Source organism: Lagopus leucura, unplaced genomic scaffold (assembly GCF_019238085.1).
Source record: "Lagopus leucura isolate 7727_CA_CO unplaced genomic scaffold, USGS_WTPT01 Super-Scaffold_100012, whole genome shotgun sequence".
In the NCBI taxonomy this organism is placed as follows: Eukaryota; Metazoa; Chordata; class Aves; order Galliformes; family Phasianidae; genus Lagopus; species Lagopus leucura.
In genome coordinates this window covers 10,644,498-10,667,616 of record NW_024962267.1, presented here as the reverse complement: position 1 = coordinate 10,667,616, position 23,119 = coordinate 10,644,498, and the positions used below count along the sequence as shown (strand labels likewise).

The 23,119-nt window shown below is 36.4% G+C and overlaps 1 protein-coding gene across 3 annotated transcripts in view; it reads right to left on the bottom strand.

The window, feature by feature from the left end:
- The window catches only part of FAM126B (family with sequence similarity 126 member B), a 54,070-nt gene that overhangs the window by 19,394 nt on the left and 11,557 nt on the right, over window positions 1-23,119 (bottom strand). For all 3 annotated transcript variants that reach the window (XM_042874468.1, XM_042874470.1, XM_042874469.1), the window contains exons 2-8: window positions 15,371-15,475; window positions 12,805-12,883; window positions 11,765-11,866; window positions 6,899-7,078; window positions 4,488-4,568; window positions 3,443-3,558; window positions 2,489-2,584 (exon numbers count right to left, since the gene is read on the bottom strand). In XM_042874468.1, coding sequence (XP_042730402.1) covers window positions 2,489-2,584; window positions 3,443-3,558; window positions 4,488-4,568; window positions 6,899-7,078; window positions 11,765-11,866; window positions 12,805-12,855 — 626 coding nt within the window. In that variant the 5' untranslated portion in view covers window positions 12,856-12,883; window positions 15,371-15,475. The remainder of the gene's footprint in view (window positions 1-2,488; window positions 2,585-3,442; window positions 3,559-4,487; window positions 4,569-6,898; window positions 7,079-11,764; window positions 11,867-12,804; window positions 12,884-15,370; window positions 15,476-23,119) is intronic.

The following is a 23,119-nucleotide window of genomic DNA, read 5'->3' as shown; positions in this document are numbered from 1 at the left end:
AAAGCATAAGCTCACAACACAGAATATTCTTACGTTGTTGCTCTTCCAATCATTAAAGCAGTTTAACAACAGTGCCTTGACATGTAACTTGTTGATAATCCAGAGATAATTCCCATAAAGCCATTAATTCTGTTTTCTTCAAATCATAATCAATCTCTAAAGAATTAGAGTGGCAAAACTGCTAAGATACCAGCACAAGACTCTCCCAGAAATTCAGTTAACAAACCCAATTTTCTACACAGGAAACATTTCAGTGGCATAGAACAGAGACGTACCATCTCATACTATTGGTTAACACAGATATCTTGTTCTTGAGAATTACTTTCAGCTGCCGTTTTATTACAAATAAAACCAAAATCAGTTACGGCCCTTGACAAAGGGCCTGCCTTGTCACATACTGCATTGACTCTGCTGTTAAAAAAAACAACACACCAGATACATTTATTCAGAACTCTGACGTTCTGACATATGTAGAACATAGAAACAATGCATGGATATTAATACAGTCAATGTAAATGTATTGCCTGTTTCTCTAATCTAGTAATCCAGTACTGCGTACATTAGTTTTTCTCCTTTAAAACTGGGAAGATTATTGCATGGACTCCATGAGCACATACTGACACTAGGCAAAACAGAGAAAAGGAATGAAATTATCAATTAGCCACCAAAAGAAAAGAAAACAATCCAAAGCCTTCAAGAGAAAAACAAAACCACAACACAAAGAAGTATCTCACTGTGTTAATGCTCTTATCAGAAAATGACAAAAAATGAAAGCTATTATCTAAAAGGTCTCCCAGCTATCAGCTTTAAACTGAAACCCATGCAATCCACTGTTTTGTAATACGATTTGTTGCCTCAGTAACAAAAACTGTGGTCCAAGTTCATCCTGGAAAGCAGACAGTACCATGGTAGGAATTATCTGCTGACTACGTATAGTCCAGTCTTTCCAACAAGGCAAGGTACACAGACCCAAGTCAGTATAATAATGGCTTTTTAGGCTGCGCTGCAGACCAAGAGCACAAAAGTTTTGAGAAGAAACCACAAGGTAAAGCTTGCATACTGTTACACAAGGAGGATCCAGGATGCTTCCTTTTCAAGATCACTCCACTCTTTGTGGAACAAAATGATTCCTGCTGTAATTGTCCATGACTTAGATTATAAACTACTACAAAACTAGTGACTGTAATACTCAAAATGGAGTTCACTGTACAGTTCCATTAACATGTGCTCAAGTGAGCAACATCATCGCTTATTTTAACTGAAAGAAAACAGTTGTGGAAAGTTAAATTTAGAAGGTTAAGGAAAATGACAGCAATTTATAATTAAAGTTGAAACAATATTGTTGTACTATGCATATTACACACTAAAATGTCATAACACAAGACAAAAACATGCAACTTTTACTCAGCTCATAATAAAAAAACCTTATTGTTGGACATAGTTTGCTACACCCAAATTATTACTGTTGCTGCATTGTTTCAAAAAAACCAAAACAATTCCTACGTTGTTTCTCTCCTCTCTAACTGAAGAGTAGACCTAATTTTCAAAGGAACATTCAGCATATTTATTAAATCCAGCATAGTTATACCTCAAATGAAAATGATGGAAGCACACTGAGAAGTGACCGGTTCCCATAATGAATGTGATGAGAGAAACAGCCTATCATCCTACCTGAATGTGTGTTAGTACAGAATACACATTTGTCAGAAGCTCGTCTGATCCTTTATAGTTATGTAACAGAATTGCATGTAATTAATTTCTTTCACGGCAGTATTGCGTTGCAGAAAAAAAGCTAAATTAAACATTTTTAAAGAGCTCCGTCTGTTTGGATATTGCAGTGAACTGACTTCATTTCAAACAAAATCGCTGATAGAAACTGGCAGATGGAAATATCAGAAATACTTCAGATTTTTCAGAGCATAAAGCAGGGATCTTTGCCAACCAGATGCTTTTAAGACTGTTTAAGCAGAAGATTATATAAAGGATGTACTTTAAATCACAGTACTGAATTCTCTAGAAAATAGAAGATATCATTACTGAGGAGGACAAAGCAAAACAAAATACATAACCTAAAGTATGGAACACTGTGCTAGCACTTCATATAAACTATCCCGAGGAACAAGAGGGTCAATATTTGGAAGCAGAAGAAACTAAAGATAACCCTCACAATATTTTGAATCTAGCCATACTGAAAAGTGCCTGAACGATATGTAAATTCAATAAATACATAACAATCTGACTAGGTTCAGAAGATTTTCCCCCTTTTTTTTTTCCCCTCCAGATAACAAAAGGTTAAATAATTGGAACAAAATCCAACACGGGAGTAAGATAATCCAAGCATAGCATCAAATTTTCAATTAAGTTGCAGAAGTGACCAAATGTTGTATTTAGTAAAAAGCATATAATAGGTTCATTTACTCTTTTCTGATGGATGAATATTTAGAAATCTAGATGTACCCTGAAAGACTTTCAAAGGCAAGTGTCTCACCTGGAACCCATCCTACAAAGTGATTGGTAAGAAGAGGCAGGCATATAGACAATAGCAGAATTGTAGCACAGCATGAGAAAGCTCAGCACCTCAAACCTGAAAAGAGACAAGATCAAGATCCTGCATGGTTTAAATTCTTAATATTCCATCCAAAGTTTAAAAAATTAAAAAAATTCCTACAACTCAGTTTGAAAGTCACCTCAAAGGAAAAAGTGTCATAAATAAACACACAAATCCCAAAACCCTCTTCCACTATAACTCATTAACTTGAAACAGGATATTAAAGGTTCACTTTAAAGTATTACTGAAAACCATTAGCATATGCAGGAATTATCGAGGAAATGACATGTCATAAAATCTGTCCAGGTTGCTACAGAGCTGGACAAGCCTGCAACATTTTTAAAATTTTATTATTAGGTTTCCTAGAGCTACTTTTAAACACATGTAAAGCTGAGAGTCACCAGAACCAGCTCAGAATCTGCTCTTCAGCCAGCCTTCACTAGAAAGGCTGGCTACAGTTACTAATAATGAGCAGAGTCCCAGTCTACATGTCCTCGTGCAGCAGAACCAGGAAACCTCCCTCCCAAGGTTTTTCATCCTCACTTTTTTCTATGCACTTGGCTCCATCCCTTTCTTTCCTGTGGTAAAGGCAATACCAGACTTTTGTTACGCTTTCAGTAAAATTTGAGTTGACAGGCATGAACTCAAAAGATATTTCTGACAGACACAGAGATGACAGAAAAGTCATTCTCATCTAAATGAACCAGTAACACAGAAAGTTGGAAGCAAAACCAAAAATATTCTGTTTACTGATATTTTACTGTTTACTGATTTGCACTCTCTCTTTACTTCCAAGCACAGAAAGGACTGATCACAATCTATTTGGTCTTAACGTTTAATGACTTTTTGACCGTTTAGTGAAGCACCGCAAACATTACAATGCATCCAACCTACCTGTTCTGTGCTGTGAAGGTTTCTCTTTGAGGATGAAGATCACTGTAAACTACTCTGATGAGATCATGCTGACAGAGAGCTCCTTCAGTTAAAGCCATGGATCCAATAGTAGAGGGCTGGAAGTACAGAGTGGGAGGGAGGAGAAAACAAATCAGAAGTAAAAGGTCTGCAAAAGCATTTAAATTCCCAATAATAATGTCATAGAATGGTTTGGGTTGGAAGAGACTGTTAAGATCATCTGGTTCCAACCCCCTGCTATAGGCCTCTAGGGCGCCAACTGCACCATTCAGCTTGGTGTCATCTGCAAATTTGCTGAGGGTGCACTCGATCCCAATGTCCACATCACCAGAAAAACGTCAGATAACACCGGTCTCAGCACCAATCCCTGAGGAACGCCCCTCATCATCCATCTCCAGACACTGAGCCATTGACCACGACTTTCTGAGTGCAGCCATCCAGCCAATTCCTTAACCTGTGAATGGTCCACCCATCAAATCTATTTTTCTCCAATCTGGCAACCAGGATGCCACGTGTGACAATCATCCAAGTCAAAATATACAGTTGTCTCTAAAAAATGAAAATAATTACAAAACCTAAAAACATGACATGATTTCATTATCATAAAAAGCAAATGAAAGTCATTTTCAATTTTGATTGTTGCACAGTCATCTAAAGTAGGTTTGTTCTAATTGCACAGGCCTTTTGTACAGCAACTATAGAGAAAGAAAAATGAATCTGAAGTTCAACTTGTGTTCATGAGGAGTTACAAAAGGAAATCGATTACTTTTGTCCTAACACTTAAGAGGCAACCCATTTGCAACTACAACATAACTAACATAACTCATCTCTATATAAAATGGGCACTGTCAGCAATCATTTTACAACATCTATATTTCTATTATTGTTACTGACTTAGATTACACCAATTGCTCCAAGAAAGGAATATTGAAAACAGGATGCACCAAAATAGCCTGTTGCTTTAAATGGATGCAGTTCTCGTTGCTCTGATAGACCCAAGTCTAATTTACCATACCAGCTCTCTTACCTCATGATATATCGAGGGTTTAGATAACGAAGGGATGGTGAAAGATAAAACTTTGTTGTTTCCATCTTTGTCAGCAATTTCCTGAATTTAAAACAAACAAAAATAAACAACAGGAGAGCAAATAAAAAACAAACAACAATGAAAAAAATTCACCAAAAAACAAAACAACGAAAAAACACAACAGAACTAAGACAGGATCTGGAAAACTTACAGAATTTCTAATATGTATTTAGAAAGTAAGAAGTTAGACGCTCTGATCTGAGAAGACCTGATGGGAAAGACCTTCATCATTGACTGCACTTAGAAAAAAAATCATTGGCTCCTTGATCTTTCTGGCTTTGTTCAAAACCAAGAAGTGAAAGCTTCTCTAGCCCATTACATTATGACATTTAGGTATAGCAGAACTGCATAGCGGAGCAACGCTAAACTTGAAACCTAAATATACAGATGCATGAGGGCTGATGAGTCACTTGCTGCCAAAGGGCAGTACTTCAAAATAAATGTAGTACAGAAAAAAGGTGAAATCAAGGAGACTGGTGAAGACTCAGGAATTCTATCAGTAAGAAATACACAGTGTTTTCTTAAAAGACTTTCAAACCAATTAGATTTTATAGTTGACAGGATACTTACTACAAAAACTGCTGGTTTTGCTTATAAAGCCAATAAACTAAAAGCAATTACACAGGAACGTACCAGAAAGCAGTCTAAAATCATGCTGCAGTGGGTTTTACAATCTGCGGCCAGTATCAGAACACCATGCAGAGCTAATTCTTTAACATTGCAGCTCCAGCCTCGGAAGAGAAGAGCAATCTACAGATCCCAGAAGACTTAACTATCCCATTTCCATTTTCTGGTTGGTGAGGAAGATAAAACTGACTGCAACTCACAAGACTTTCCCTCTTTTTGCCTGCCTCAGCTCTGAGCACTCGCTGGACATCTTGCCCACTATACTATACTTTACTACTGTAAACTTTACTACTGTAATTAGTAAATTAAGTTTGTTTTCCTGCTCAGATTGTTGCTGCTGTTTTTGCTTCCTCCCCCCCCCCCCCCCCTTCCATTCCTTTCCCTTCCCCCTTTAGGGTGAGTGGGCTTGTGGGGTTCACTGTCCTCATCACAGACACAGATCTAGAGATAAAACCATGACATGTGCCTTTCCATTTTGTACTGTAAATTTTTAAGCAATAACTTGAACCAACCAAGTTTATATGAAATCCTAGTCCAAGGTAGCACAGTACTTAAATGTATGAATGTACTTTAATGGTCAGAAGGGGAAGAGAACTGATGGAATTTAACAGAATGCAAAAAATCTATTCTTGTCTTTCCAAAGATTGAGAAAATAACTTCACTCTTGTAGTAAAAAATATCAACAGAACCAAAGAAATGGAGCTAGTTATTGTCCATTTTGAGGTCTCTTTCTTTAGCATCCCTAAAGAACAAATCACGAGTTTCAAAGGAACCACTAATAGGACTCCTATGAGAAAATTAATGCCAAAGATAAATATTCAACCTAGCAAACAATACCAAAAATCAGCAAGTAGTACCCTCTTCATTTCTATCAGCATAAATATGTTAGAGGTGATCTAGACAAATAGCAGAAATTTTTTTATTTATTTTCTTAAGTTTTTAGAGAATCACAGTGTCTCATCAGCCTCATCATAGCTACAGCGAAAACAGTTATAGGAAGAAGTTCATTAAAATATGTAGAGTGAAGGACAATACTTTGGTATTATATGCTTTATAGTTACATAATATGGAAACTCCTATCAAGGAATGCCTTTCTTCGCCTTATTGCTAAATTTGTCAAACAACCTCTTAATACAAGAAGAAAAATTTTCAGGAAAAGGGTTTAAGAGAAAGGATAGAACAACCAACTGTTAACTCCAACAGCCAAACCTAATCATCTACAGTTTCTTTCACTTACTCTTAAAATCACAGTTCCACTCAACACAGTGCCTCAGAAGCACACATGCATCTAAACACTAACATGCTCAGTAGCTTTAGCTTCAAACTGCCATTAAAAAATAAACTATTCAGAGGGAAGAGAGAGTGGTACAGGAAGACTGACCAATCACATAGTGATACGCACATAAAAGTTGTATGTTTCAACATTAAAGAGGGCTACTTCATCATCTTGTGCACACAATTACCCAACTCTAAGAAAACGTACAAAATGATCCTTTTGAGTTAAAATGTTTGCTTCAAGTGGTTTTACAATCAGTAACAAATATTTATGCAAAACTGCTTTTACTAAACCTTCACCACAATACACTTTTTTTCTAAATATGCTTTCATGCAGTCATATTATAATTTCATATATACACGTTGTTCTAATAATTTTTTCCTACCAGTCAGCAATGCAAAACTTCAGATCAAAGCTTTCCTCAGCCAACCCCCCTCACCTCACTTACCAAGTTGTAAATACCAAGCAGCAGTGCTTCAATGCAACCATTACTTTGCCTATCCCTGCTGGCAGTAAGACGCAGATACACCCAGATCAGTTCTGGCAAAAATTGCAGTGTGAATCTCTTCAGCCGAACCTCAGAACTACGATACAGTTCAAAGAGCTGGTGGCAAACAGGCTCCAGGAGCTGTGAAAAGACAAAAATGGTAATGAATTACTCTTGGGCTTCCCTAATGAAAGAGAACTCAATGTCAAATATATGGGCTATACAATGCAGCCACTGTAGTCAGTAAAGATGACGTCCCTCAATGTCAAGTAAATGAATGAACCAAAACAGTATTTGTGTTCATTTTAAGGAGGTCTATAAGCATGGACTTGAGTGGAACTGGTGTACAGGACTGGGAAATGTGGCCTTACTAAACAACCATCTTGCTCTTTAAGAATACTGTCTTCTAGGACTGCCAGTATGAGATTTGTATTCAGATACTAATTTAAGATATGTGACAGATTAATGACTTGAACTACATGGAACACAGAAGTTCAACAGTGCTGTTATGTTGTTTAGAAAAGTAGAAAAAGGTGAAGATCAGTAGAAGCTGCTGAAGACAAGTCTATTGATAGGAGCACAAATTAACTTCTTACCTACTCCTTTTTAGTCTCAAGCCCAACAAGTACGTATTTGCTCAATATGATACAAACAACATAATAATTTGTCTAGTCATCAGGATCTTAGCACCCAGAATTTCATGTAGAATTAACCATCACTGCTCAGCTGCGTTGGATGAAGAAGAGCTTCTCTGGCTTGTTGTGAACTATCTCCTAAAACCCTTTTAATGAGTCCCTTGCTACCAGCAGAGGAAGAGACCTTTCTACTTGATTTGAATTTTGGATAAACATACAATGCCATAAATCTATATGACTATAAAATTTAACATATACCTATTTGACTTCAATATTTTACTCCAGTACACCATAGACAGCATAAGTTCTGACAGAATTTCTATTGAGATAGCTGCTTTAAGAGAATACCAATTTTACAGTCCCCAAGAAAAGGTGAACACAGTTCCATTTCTAACACACAGTACCCTGGTCAATGAAGCAGGCTAATTACACCACTGATTACGTAAGTCATAATACCACATCTGTGCAAAATAAAACTTTGCTAACAGTCAAATCTCTTCTTATGCTAGGCTTGGTGTAAGCACCTTGTGTAACAAGGCTTCTGATGGACAGCCTAGATGCTCTAAGCTAAAAGCCTGTTTTTACAGCAGAAACAAAGGCAGACTCCGTTAACAGGAGAAGGAAGAAAGTTGACACTAAAACTGCTGACAGCAAAGTTCAGTAGTCTGAAGCACGTAGATTTTTATTAGCTATGAATGTAAAATACCTCAATACTACATTTTTTTTTTAACTTAGAATCCAATGAAAATATAAACCTTCTACTGCAACCATTTTGGCAGAAAAAGCTCAAGCATTCTTAGTAAGTATAAATCAGTTTATTTAGTGTACTTACTCTAACATTTCACACGTGCATAGCACCTTATGTTTCAATGACTTACAAGTAAATTGTCCCAATATTTACTCAGTGCAAATGCTATCTAAAAGTAACACTAATTATTAAAAACATTTGTTGCAGTAGATGTTTTAGTCCTTAGAGACTGAACTGTGTTCTCATTTTATGAAAAGTCTAGCACTGTTTAGACGCTCAACCAAACAAAAAAGAGAGGTTAGTAAATAATTCAGAGATCACCAAACACGTTTATGTTTTCTTTAAAAGAAAATACAAACATGAAGCTGGTGTTAAAGATAAAAGAGGAATCTCTAAGGAAATAAGAAATACAAATGCATCTGTGAGGAGATAACAGGTACAAGATGAGCTAAACAAACATTATCAGAAACTAGATACATATACAGTAGCATTGCTACTAATAGTACTTGTATTAGATTAGAGATGACAGTAGCCCTAAGCTGTTTCCTATTTGAAATTAGTCAGACTAATCCAAATCTCATTAAAAGCAGTGGAAAAGAATAATTTATTTTAGCTGAAGTAAGACCAGACTTGACCAGAGTTAATTCTACTTAGTTACTGAGATAATTCTACTGCCCTTCAAATGGAAGTTTTGTAGAATTAGTTTTAATTTAGATTGTACTGCCTAGAGAGATACAGGAATATCCAGTCAGTGGTACTGCAAGCCTGTAAATACTCCTCATATCTCATCACTGTGACATTAATTGTGCAAGAGTTAACAACTGCAGTAAGCCGTTTCCAGCAAATTCTCCTAGTCCAGTGTTCAGAAGACATTGGATAAACAGAGGAAATGGAACATTTATCAACAGTAATGAACGTATAAACAAACAGGCATAAATTTCTTCAATTCCAGAAGATCTTTCTGTACAATATTAAAGTAAACTGAGTAGAATAGCTAAACAAGCTAAAAAGTCTTTTAGAATCATCTCTCTTTACTGACAAATCTAAAGCTTCCATTAGAAGAGCTCTCCTACTGGCACAGAGAGCAATTAGCATAACAAACAAAACCAGTATTTTTACTAACATAAATACAATAAGTGACAATGATGAGATTTGCAGATCTCATTTTTGCACCTCAGGGAGATGCACATTAGTCATGCTTTAAGGAAGCTGACTGTTTGCTTTCACATTTGGCCTGTTTTACGAGGTTGTCACATCTTAAAGAGTCATTGCCATATCTTAAAGTTCAAAACTCAGTATAAAATGCATGACAAAGACTGGAAATGCTTGCTTTTCAGATTAATTAAGGCACAACAAAAAATAACACGCTTATCTTAGGCTTAAGTATAAGACAATGAATGAAATTAGTTATTATTTGAAAAGTACTATGTCTGGAAAATGCTTGGCATTGCAAAGGTCATCATCTCGTTTCAAGGCTGAGCTTTCCAGGTTAAACTGAAACAGCCACACATGAACAGTCAGTATGTAGATTTCATTACTACATTGATTTAAGATTTAGAAAAACATTTCTTTAACTATAAACCAATTTAAAAAATTAAGAAACTATATGAAAGTAACAGTACTTCAAAACTACTTTATCTTAGAAAGCAAATATTAAGCAAAAAATAAAATAAAAATACACTACTCAGTTAAACAAGCCACTCATGAGCAAAAAAACCACATACTCATCTCTATCTAACCTCCTGTTCCAGCCGTTATCTTCATCATATTAAGAAACTCAAGGAATTTCCTAACAAGTACAAATAACAGTTGTATTTAACTTGACAGTTTGCTTGCCTTCAATTGTTAGCTCTGAAATTGGTAGACAGGTGGCAAACAAGAAAAACACCTTAGTTGCTTGGTTTGGTTCTTAAACATGCTGGTTTCATGCTAAATCTTGAAATCTTTAAATCTAAGCTCTAGTCTTATCAAGAGAGTACTGATTTTGGCAAAATTAGTATTTGCCCCAAACAGTAAACTCCCTTTTAAAAGTTTTAGTAGTGGTTTACAACACAAGCTTTTGCTTCATAAGCAATCAGTTACCTTTCTAAAAAAAACAAAAAAACAAAAAAAAAAAAAAAAAGAAAAAACAAAAACAAAAAACACCAGAACACCATAAGGCACTTGAAAAAAAAAAATCTCACTTAAAGCAAAATATTGAGAATATACAGAATTACACAAAGTAATTTATTTTATACTTTTGTGAGAGGTTTCTGTGTGGTTATACCCCTTACATATAAGTTCAGAAATACATACTTAACAACCTTACAACCTTAACAACCAGAACTTGAAGTTCGTCTCAAATTTAGGATCATGCATCTTATACTTGAGATCAGAATCAGGCCCTGTTAAACAGCACTAGCAGCTCCAAAGAGAAGAATGCAGAAGTGCATCTATGCTCAAAAGTAACAGTAGCAGTGGTGGCTACAGGTCAGAGAGTAACAGTAGCTTCAGTACAAAGAAAAACGTCACTAAGCAAGTGGTTTGTAACACAGAAATGACTTTAACACATAGGAAGTGGGGCTCTTTTTGCATGAGAATTATGTAATCTCCTCTAAGCTCAATCAAGCATCCAGCTTCTGAAAGCAGCTGAGCTGCATTTAGGAAAATAAAAAGCTTCCTTAGTGTGCGTGCTTGCCATTAAATCTATAAATACACAAGAGATCACAGATGATAAATCAAATATTTTGAAGCATTCTATCTGAAACAGTTCACACTGCAGAGCAGTACACTTCCTTAATTCATTTAGAAGGCACATTTCAAACACTTTTCCAGAAATGATCATAATAAAAGCCATTGGAGTGGAAAGCACAGCTTTAGCATTATTTGCAAAATTAATTATAGACAGGGGTAAGCTAATTTTTAATCATATATATTTATGTTTTGGGGTCCTTTTCCTGCACTTGTTTATAGTAGTTAAAACCAAATTTCACAAACATCATACTAGTATAAGCAAAAGTCTGCTTATTTTAACTGCATATAGTGAGTTATACACCAATTCTTTCCTCCACCATAATGAGCCACCAGGTAAGATTCACATCAGACTTATCAGGTTCTCACTGTAAGTCCTACTCTGTTGCACCTGAAAGGAGCTTTTTTTCCAAAGAAGCAACTCGAAGTCAACTGCAACTGTCAGATGTGACAAGAAAAATTGAGCAGACAGTATAAACTGTATTCTGGGGAGAAGATGAGGTTGTGCCTTATCAGAAAAGCACTGAAGTGAATGTCAAAATTGAAGAGAATAATAAGAGGGATAGTACCCCTGTCAGACTACATCAGAAAGGACATTCTTCCTCTCCAACTTCTCTACGTTTAGTTATAGAGGTGGAAGCAACACAACTGCAAACAAATGTTTTGTTTGGTGTTTGTTTTTTTTTTTTGTTTTTTTTTTTTAAAGTCTCTTACCTCATTATTCGGGTCTTGAATGACTTTATAAAGAGCTGGTACCAGTGGTTTTTTTCGGTGCAACGTAGCTGCATAACTGGAAACTTGTGTTTCAGGTAATGCCTAAATAGTAATAATTACAAAAAGTTACTCTGATAAATCAGTGTTCACAAGTACAAAAGCATTCATCCTTATCCCAATTCCTGAAGTTGAGTAAATTTTAGGACTTGTTATGTAGTTCATTCAGTACCAGTTCTGCTCCATATAACTGCATTTGGGGGCAACATAGCAACATTCAGAGTTATCTTCAAAAGCAGTTTCAGATGCATCTTTTGTAAAATTATATGATCCAACTTGAAATGAAGACACTTTGTTTTCTCAATATTCCTTATTTAATGGGCACTTTCCAAAGACTTGATTAGTCAACTATACCCTGAAGTTCCACCATTGAATTATGTCTGTACATTTTGTATCTCTGGCTCCTCAACAAGTTCCTAATAACACTGTGTAATGAATTTTTAGGTATCAGTGATTAGAGGAATTATTATTAATTTAAATAACAGATTAATATTCTATCAATCATGAAATCCCATCTGCCTGCTTATGCGTTATCTGCTGTTTCATCCACCATAAATATAAACAAGCAAAACAGCTTAAAAATACTTCAGATTCTTCTTGATAAAACAACTCATTTTATGTAGACTAATGGAATAAGCAGCCAAACATTTTCTCTGGTATTTTAAAGGAAAATTAAAGAAGTTGCTCAATCAGGAATGCAGGTAGCATTATCCAACTATCAGCTACATTCTGTTAACTTGATTTACACAATAAGATACACCTTAAAAATCCCATTGTTACAACAGGCTATGTTTGGTTGTATGATAGAATTAACAAAAAAAAAAAAAAAAGAATTGCTATTGGGACTATGCATTGTATATGAGGTACCAGTTGACTAATTTACATAGACCTTTGCACGTGTCACTAACTACAAGAGCTTGAAAGATGAAGTAATCACATTGAAAATGTTACCAACGGTACAGCTATCATTCCTCTCAGCGCACCTTGAACTCCGACAGCCATTCTTCCACCACACCCCGTTCTGATCCCAGCATTTTCTCACGTCTGTATCTTCTCCCTTACCTTCACAAGAAAAAGAGAGGAAAAAAAAAAAGAAAGGAAGAGTTCTGGTAGAAAAATTTGGTTCTGTAAAATCCTAACCCAATGAAAGTCTATTAATAAATTCCCAAAAGATTTATATAGTATCTAACAAGATGAAAAGTGGCACTCCTGATAACTGGTCCCATTTTCAAACAACAACAAAAAACTGTTGTCTTCAGATTCTTCTTTTAAACTACTGCATGATAACAAACAAGAAGGGAAAAGAGGGACTTGGTGCTTCGGGCTAAAATGTACAGACCTAACAAGCAGCAAGCAGAGCAGATAAAGAAAAATGAAGCGTAACAAAGATGATGTTACTCTCTCTGTACACACAGTCCCCGTCCAGCATACCGTGCTGGGTGATTTATTTGGCAATCCCAGTTAAATAATAAAGAGTTCTCCCAGCTCCTTTAGATTACTGATTAGATCTTAGATTTTTATGTGGCGTACATAGACCTTAACGTTCTGATGAAAAGGAAAGATTTGGGTCTGACATAACCACTCTGTTACAGAAGAAGAGAACTATCTTGTGTATGTGTCTATGAGCTAGCAGGGTTTTCTGTTTGTTTCAGTTTTTTGAACACTGTAGTACATTTCTAATCATATAGTTAATGCTACTGGTTACATACTGGAAATTTTAAAAACATTTAAATCACACTCCTGGCTTTACTAACACACAAAGAACCTAACAGGGTTTTGAGTTCGTTCTGTATATATTAAACAGTCTCCTTTCAACCACTGTTTGTGGGTCACAACAAAGAGATCGGGATAAAGCTCTTACTCTGAGTATGATGTGACAGGGGGAAAAAAAAAATCTTGAGGGGATTGAAGCGGTAAGGAATTCAGATGGACTTTGATTACATCTCCAATCTACTGAACTATGAGGGAAAAAACAAACAAAACTACAACTATTTTCCTTGCTCTCAATTAATTATTGCCTTATTCTTCAGAGAGAAGCTTTGATTTGCTAGCCAAGGGATAAAGGAGAGCTGAATGAATTGCTATTCAGAATGTTCTGGGGCATTTTAAACTCCTCTGACAACACAACTCAACATATTTATTTGGGCAAACTTTCATCCACAAAAAAAAGTTATGGAGAACTAAAGTCTCTAGTTGCAACTTAACTACTAATGGCAGCACAGAAACTTGCAAGAACATCAACCAGAGGGAAAACTTCGCAAAGAATGTCCTGAAAAGGGATAAACTAAGGAGACAATAAAACGTAAGGACTTCTTGGAGCCGTATCAAACACGACACAGTGATTCTTAGTTAAGGGTCATCAAAAGTCTGGCTGTCACAGGACCAGCAATTTAACAGCAGCCTGAACAGAAACAAGTGAAGGGATACTGTATTTTAAGACATATTTTAGTTACTTTTTTTGTGTTCTTTGTTAGAAGATGACCGAGTTACATAACAGTTAGGTGCAATAAAGCTGTCCCACATTGTCAGATATATTTATCATACTCTCCAAAAAAAAAAAAATCTATAAATAACCACCTGATACAAAGTATTCCTTTAAAAAAAGAAAAAAACAATCAATAATAATAAACTTTCTTTTTTTTGCCTTTGATATGGTCATCCTTCTCTGAAGTTCTTTCAGCCTGAGATGGGAAGAAAAGAAACACTCCTAAAACCCAATGATAACTGTCAACTTTAGTCCCATAAATACATACAACGTCATAAATAACCAAAGTGCTACTATTGGTAGATTTTGTTGTTAATTTTACAGAAAAAAGGCAGGTAAATATGAAGTGAAATCTTTACTTTCTACAATTTTCCCCCAGCTGCATTTTGGAAACTATTTAAGCTCAAACAAAAGCTACAGTTTTGATAAATAACAGTTACATCATGGAAGCCCCTGATAAGTGGCTTTCAAATGGCCAGCTTAGATGATTGGAATAATCTATCTTGGTCTTAGAACATTTTTCCTTTGATTTCTGAAGAAAGAAGTGCATTTAAGAACAGGTCAGTGCTTTTTAAATAGAAAATGACATGAAATACAATATCAGAATTGTGTGGGGAAGCATGTCAGGCATCTTTGTATAAATGAGGCTGCACACGCAGTGTAGCACAGCCTTTGGCAGTGAGCAAATCCTTCAGAGAATACAAACTCCCGGTAACTAAGGAACAACATTAAATTCCCAAAGCATGTTTAAATATCCTAAGAGATATCAGACTCAGATGTAATATAGAGCAATTCAAATTCAATTAACTCTCAGACAACTCACTTTAACAGAAGCACTGCTAAATAATACCATAAAATAACACAGTACAACTAAACATCTCTCTGCAAACAATTTTCTGAAGACATCGTTTTCAATAGATACAGGAACAGATACCAGACATCAGAATGGGATAAAACTTAATTTAAAACATCACAGGAAAAGCTGAAGAAGTTCACATTTAGTTCAATTTTAGCTTACTTGCTCTGGAAAAAAATTCTACCTAAAATGCAACATACAACATTACCTCTCTTTCAAGAAGTCAGTTCTCTAAAGGAGGAAGAGGAGGAGAAACGCAGCAGTTTTTCAGCCTGGGATGCATTTGTCAAGCCTTCAAATACTGTCCTGTTTCCTGAAAGATGAAAATAAATTATTAATGATTATCACAAAGGAAGGAAAAATACAATAAAGAAACAGCAATGTGTAAACATGATTCTATGTTTTTTTCAGTCTTTAAAAATTTTTTTTGAAACATTTTTTATCAAGTCTGTGAAAAACACGTAGGCCTGCCTGTAACAAAGCAATTTGTTCCTAAGAACAAAAACCAAAGAAAAGACAACAACAAGCCCTCAACTTTTGAACAGGAGGAAAGAAAGGAAGGATTGCCTACTTGAATTATTAGACATCTTCCCTATGTGGATAACCTTTACACCTCAGTGCTAGAGTAGTACAAGCATATACAAAAGGAAAACTGAAACATTACTTCATACAAAGAACAGTGCAAGAAAGATTCAAGATGAATGAAAAGAGAATGACATTTCTAAAAAGTGAATGGAATCAGTTTTATGACTTCAGTTTTATGACTTGGGAGAACATATGCCTATTAAAAAGGTCCAAATCATAACTAGAATATATTAAGGACTCTTCCTTACTGCCACTGCTCTTAATACGTATTCCCTACAGAGCTAAAACTCCAATTTCATTGCAAAAAAAAATCTTACATTACGCTCACATTCACATTTCACTGCAAGATCTCTTCAAGCTGAGCAAAAGGTGAAGAGCACAGAGATGAGCATAGTCTAAATTACAGGATTTCAGTATCCAGAGACCTCTAATAGAAAACTAAAGTAAATGAACAATGAGTATATTCCATTCCATACTGCTTTTCCAATTAATTACTTTCCAGCTATGAAAAAGGTCTCCCTTCTTCCTCTATTTTGTCTTCCATGCTAGCTAGAGATTGGTACTTCCTGTTAGCCTTTCTTTTCAGACTAAATTGCAATTCATACGTAATTCAGATTCTGGGCTGCATCAAAAGAGGGGTGGCCAGCAGGGTGAGGGAGGTGATTGTTCCCCTCTACTGTGCCCTTGTGAGGCCTCATCAGAAGTACTGTGTTCAGCTCTGGGGTCCTCAACATAAGAAAGCTGTGGACCATTGGAGTAAGTTCAGAGTACAGATACGAGGAAGGCCAGATGAGCACCTCTCCTAGAAAGAGACAGAGAACCGGGGTTGTTCAGCCTGGAGAACAGAAGGCTTCTGGGAGAACACATTGTGGCCTTCCAGTACTTAGAGGGAGCCTACAAGAAATCTGGAAAGGAACTCTTTATCAGGGAATGTAGTGATAGAACAAAGGGAGGTGGCTTTAAACTAAAAGACGGGATATTTACATTGGATATTAGGAAGAAATTCTTTACTCAGAGAGTGGTGAAACACTGGAACAGGCTGCCCAGAGAAGCTGTAGATGTTCCATAACGGGAAGTATCCGAGACCATGTTGGTTGGGGCCCTGGACAACCTGATCTAGTGGAAGGTGTTCTTGCCTGCAATAGACAAGTACGAACCAGATGGTCTTTAGGGCCTCTTCTAACCTAAACCATTGCATGATTCATTCCATGTCTATTTAGCTTAACAGAAAATCCCACAATAGCTTTGTTGCAAAACAGCTCGCATTAAGCTGAAAAGCTTTGTAAGCTTTGCAAGGGTCAAAATTCAGGTGCAACCTCATATGATAGTCTAAGCTCATCTAGTGGCTAGATTCTATGAAAAAGGAAATGTCCATCTTCCCCATCAGTATCATACATACTTTTGCTCCAGAGTTTGCACCATACAACTGATCTTTAAGCAAGCCCTGTTTGGGGGAACTATTTCAGTGTACATCAGCTTTACAACCACGGCCATGCCTGCTGCCTGAAGGCAGGAGCTGTCTTGAAAGTGACTGCTGAAACAGAGCTTATGCCATGTCCTGCAAAAATAATGTCAGTATGAAACTCTATATGCAACAGGGTAAGATTTTAACAGTTTTACATTAAGTATAAAAGTACAGCGTGTTTTGTGTATTTATTTGTCTTAAAAGAATGGGGAAAAAAATAGCTTTACATAACTTTTTTTTTTTGTGCCATTTCTACTGTATGGTCTATCCTTTTTCACACACTGAAAATTTCCTACATTACCTCAAAGTGGTTCTTATATAATAAATACAGCTGGTTGTTCTGATCCTTTCAGACCATTTTTAACAGTGCACATTGAAGACTAATAATATAAACTATACCCCAGGATGTAAAGCACTTAATCTACATGCCACTCTCACAACACATTTGCAAGAAAATGTAAACACAAACCATTTGTTTCTCCAAAGCTACATCTGCATTTCTCTCAGAAGACTTCTTCAGATGTTAAGACTTGCTTTGCTCATATGACTTAAAACGGATGCAGACAAGCAGTTCTGCTGTATCATTTCAGACATAGTCCACACCTGTTTCAGCTAGGATTACTATGCTAGTTCAGCTTTAGGACAAACCAGCTTTTCCCTTCCAATGACCTGGATGTTACAAACAATTGTAAGAACTTGTACAAAAATTCACGTTAGTCAGGACACAGATTTACAGCTCTGACTCCCTACACGAGCAATGAGCATAAGCTCAGTGCCCAGTGGCCATCCCTCCCCCCACTGTCCCCAGCCTAGAGCCAAGTTGCCCTGGTGGAGCAGCAGGAACTTCCCCATTCTGCTCAGGCACCAGCCAGGCTGCACCAGGCACACTCTGCCACTGTCCAGAAAGAACACATGCAGAGCAGTTGTGTGGCTGTCTCTACCTGACATGCAGACATGCTTTGGGATTTTCACACCAATATCTGTAAAGCCTGCCTCATAGTTATATTCACTTCTAGGCTTGCCGTGCACAATCTAAGATTTGCAGAAAAATAAATATATCAGACACCATGGGGGTGTGTCTCTAAAATAAACTGGTTCAACTGCATTAAATCCAGTGCATATTTATTCAAAGGTAAGCAGCCTCAACTAAGAGTACTGAATTTCATTTCCAAAGTGTTCACGTCTCTCCCAAAGCAAACATATTTACTTTAAAAGAACTAGTTCTTCTCCTACCATCACTCAAAAGTTCTTAAGCAGGAATCATAACAACTAATCACAGATTTAGTTGTTAGTAACAGCAGTAACTGAATACACTCAAATATTTTGATACAGAGCCTGACTGTTCACATTCCTTTAATACCACACAAACAAGCAAGTCTGAAATCCCATTAAAGCAGAAAAGTTCTAGATGGGAACACAGTCACTCAATGCTAAAACCAAATATAAAAATTAATTACTGAAAAGCTTCCCATAAAAGCACTTATGGTTGTTATCATCTTCTCCTGAATTGGTTTATTCAGCATAAAAAGAGTCAGGATGAGACTATGGCTTCTTAATCATCAGACCTGGAACCTTCAACACTGAAGCTACAACATTCTGCTCTCAAAGGAAGTCATCTCTGCAATTACAGCTGGGATCTAAACAGCATTATACTAAGCTAAAGCATTCTCCAAATTAGCTCATACTATGCACAAATAACTTAAAAATAAGAATCCACATAGGTAACTACTGAAAAACTTTTTAATTGTACTGTGATGGAAATGAGAAAGAGTTTAATCAACTTCTGTCATCACAGAGCACGTGCTTCACTTACACTTGAAACAAAAATGCGCCAACTCTGACTACATTACTTACAGGTCCACTAAAACACTAACTACAATCTATTTGCAACAGAAGAACAATTACTCAAGTAATCAGAGCCAATGGCACCAGCAACGCAGAAGAAAATAATCTTCAGAAGTGCAGATACCAGTAATTGCTGCCATCCAAGAAGATGTGACTACTCAAGCGTGGAAGATTCGGGAAAGGCAGCATGTAGGTGTTCTTGTTGCTGTTGTTTTTACTTATTTTAAAAGGAACCTGGATTTTATATTAGCTTCAAAACAAAGGGGGACATTTTCATAAACAGGACATGCATCTCAGAAATGAGCATATTTCTTGACATTTATATGCTAGATGTCACAATGCATGTAATTGAGTCACAGCTGCATGATGAATAAGAAAACTGCGTATTTTGGCCTCAAGGTCTATGGCAAGAAGATTATGCAATGAAAATCTGGAGCAGGGAGAAATCTGAACAAGAGCAAAGCTTCCAGCATTATGATCCCTCGCCAGTGACGCTTATGCAAGAGAACACTACTGTCTCATAGTAGGCCTAGAAGAAAGGAAAACAAATATCAATACAGCTTGCTGTTCCAAGCTATATATTTACTCCTCTCATATATATAATCCATTATAATCCATTATTAAACATGGAAAGAAGTGTACTTAAAGAATGATTTTTAAAGCATCAACACACCACCATTAGTCTGAAGTAAATCAGCATTAAATTCCTTGGATTCAGAATAATTTCAGAACTAAATAGCAAACGTTCTCCATTCTTCCTTCCCCCCACTACAAAGCTATATTGAACTCCTGAGAAAGGAAGCAAGGCAACGCGTTGACAAATACAGATAACAGAAACCAATTTGAACTTTTCACATAGAGTTACTCGAGTGCAGAAGTTTAAAAGTCTGAATGGAAAAGAACAGATAATACATTCAACTACTTACTGAAAACATCTGCTGAGGAATTTAAAAGCAGCTGGAAAAACACTCGAGCTGTTTAACAACACAAGTGGTACAAAGCAATACTGAAAATACATAAGTAGAGCACACAAAATCGATAACATGGTCTTATTTGAAATACTGGCCCACATTTGATTCAAGAAACCTGAAAAAAACCTACATATATTGGGCAAAAGTGTTTAAGAAGCAAGTAATGAAGGTAATGATAGTGAAAAATAACTTCTAACCTGAAATTAAAGATGTAGGATTAATTTCAAATTCAAACAAAAAAAGAATCCATGCCTTAAAAGCACTCAGAATTAAGTGGAAGAGAAGGCAGAATGGAATTCTGTAAGCGAATGATACAAAACAAACACTAGAACATAACAAGGTAAAAAAAAATTAAGGCTTCCAACAGTATACGGTTTCCTACGCTATGAGCAGGGATTCATGATAAAGTACCATGAATGCAACAAGAAGAGATTTTATATAAATATTTACAATACCTGTTCTATGTGATTACTTCTTAAAAATATAAATAAGAAAAAAGTAGAAAACATAACGGTGTGAGCTGGTATTTAATCAATTTGCTTCACAAAAAGTTCTATGAGCATCTCCTTCTGAACATCTATGCCCCTATGAGCATCTGCATCCAGCTGCTGTTGGACTGCTGGACTGTACTGAACAGCCACAGAATGCTCTTATTTCCACAATGGAAAAGGGACAGTACGATCCCAAAAGAAACAAGAACATCCTTTACAAAGAGGAGCTGAACTGCCAATTTGGTAGTGTTTGATGCCATTAGCACAGGCCTCTACAATGAGTAAAGTTCATGGATTACTTCTCATATTGATTTTGAAGAGTATGTATGATTATTATAGACATAAAAATAGCATTATGATTGCCTTCAACCCACCCACATAAATAGGCTACTCTATAGCAGTCATATTTAACAGACAATTATACAAGCTGCCATTTTGATAAAGGCATCAAAAAACAAATTCAAAGCCTGTTATAATCAACAAATGAGAACCACAACCTCATCGCTGTGTTGGAAACAGCGCAGGACTCTCTTGGTTGTAACAGCTCCATAGCACAGAGCACAGAAACAATTCAACAAGGTGGAAGATGGATAAAGGCAGCAAGAAGAATGTTCACAGGACAGTTTTTCATCAGCTCAAGTCTTCTTTTTGTTGGACAGAGCCCCTCTTCCAACTCCACTTCTTAGGTAATTTCTCAGCTTAGCTGACAGACGTGCATTCCAACATTAAAATATAAACACTGATGTATTCTACATGTAGGATTTACACTGCCAGCTTTGTTAGACAAGCCTCAATCATTCAAAACACTCAGACAATACATGAATTCCATGCTTGCTTTGACACATTAGCAATATCCAGGCTAATACAGCATTTCATAGCAGAGTTTAAAAAAAACCCTTAACTATAAGCTGATATTCACACTGTATTGCATAGAGCAGTTATGGAAAGCTGCAGAAGTAACTTTAGAGAAAAAAAAAAAAAAATTCTATTTGCCTCTGTGAGTCTAAAGACTCAAAGGAAAAAATAAAAACTACCAGCCATACCTTATGCACTTGTAGCTACATCTCTCTCCTAGGAATTCATGCAACGAATGTAGCAGAAAAGAGTTAAGACAATCCAGGTTGTGGAAAGAGACATTGACAATACTATCCTACTTCATCTACGTGATTTTGGTGACAACAACACACCAAAGGAATTATCCTGCACTCTTAAATATAGCAACACACATTAATTTTTCTATTACGAAGATTAAACTCACTTAAATATACACACACACACGTAGGCTTGCCATAGAAATTTTACCTCGTACATCCTCTCAGCAGCAGTTTCCTTAGAAACTATTTGATATAGTCATCCTACACTAAATCCTCCTGTCAGGACCCTGTGTGATAACCCACCCCATGCTAAACCATATAGACTTCTCCTCTATTAGCATCAGCTCATATGCAGTAACTCTTCCCATGCCAGTTTGTCTGCAACTCTTCACATGTGAAAACATTTCATGCAAATTTCTTTCCTGACCGCCTTGGTTCGTAGTTTTGCTTGATGAAGTCAATTACATCAAGGAAGTGTTCTCTAAAGGCAGAGCAGACATAGTAAAAATGCAGTCTAAAACAAACAAACAAGATCTTATCTAAATCCTGTGCAACATAGATCCATCAATTGCTACTTTGACATGAACAATCCATGCAATTGACCCAGCTGGTTAAGGTGACTGTCTTGTCCTAATTGACCAACCCTATTAACTTCAACAAGATTCCTCCAGAACTGAAGTTCGTTTTTTGTTGGACTCCCCTCCATGGAAACCTGGCAAAGAAACAATGCCTCTACAGAAAACTGAACTCTTTTTAATCACCGTATTCAAAATCCTCATTAAACTGAAGCTCAGCTTACTGAGACCATTCTGCAGCCTATCTCATGGAACTACAGGTTAATCCCCTGAGAAATAACTTGACGAGAACTAAAACATTTGTAAGCATAAACTAGTGCAAGATCTACAGAAGTTTCCTATTTTGCTTTGGTATGAGTTTAATTATTAATCTTCATTGCTGACCAGTTCAGCACAATGCATGTTGTTTACACAGCTGTTACTCTTTTACTCTCAAGCTACCATTAGAACATGAGACACTGACTGCTCAGAATAAAGGATGACTCCACATCTTAGTGTGAAACATCTCATTTATTCATTTTTTTTAATAGTGAGGAGCACAAAGTATTCCAGGGCTACTTGTTTATTTATTTACTTGGGTTTAAACCTGAAACTTATCTTTTTTAAGGCAAATTTTTGCATGCAATGTCTTTAGGAATGCAATTTAAACCCAGCATGACTTAAACCAGCCAGACCTTCTGTGTGCTCTGTTAGGCAAGACTTTCCACAATGCTTTCCATTTATCTAAGCTAGATCAATACCCAGAGGAGCAGAGGGGGGAATGGGACTTCCATGGGCTTTTCTGATGGAATGCAGAGCACTCAAAGCCTCAGTGATGTCAACCGAAACACACCACTGCATTCCCCACATCAGCCATTGCTGAATTTCATATAGGAGTGATGGTGAAATAGAGAAAAGGGGCATGACTGCATACTACTGTTTTTATGTACAT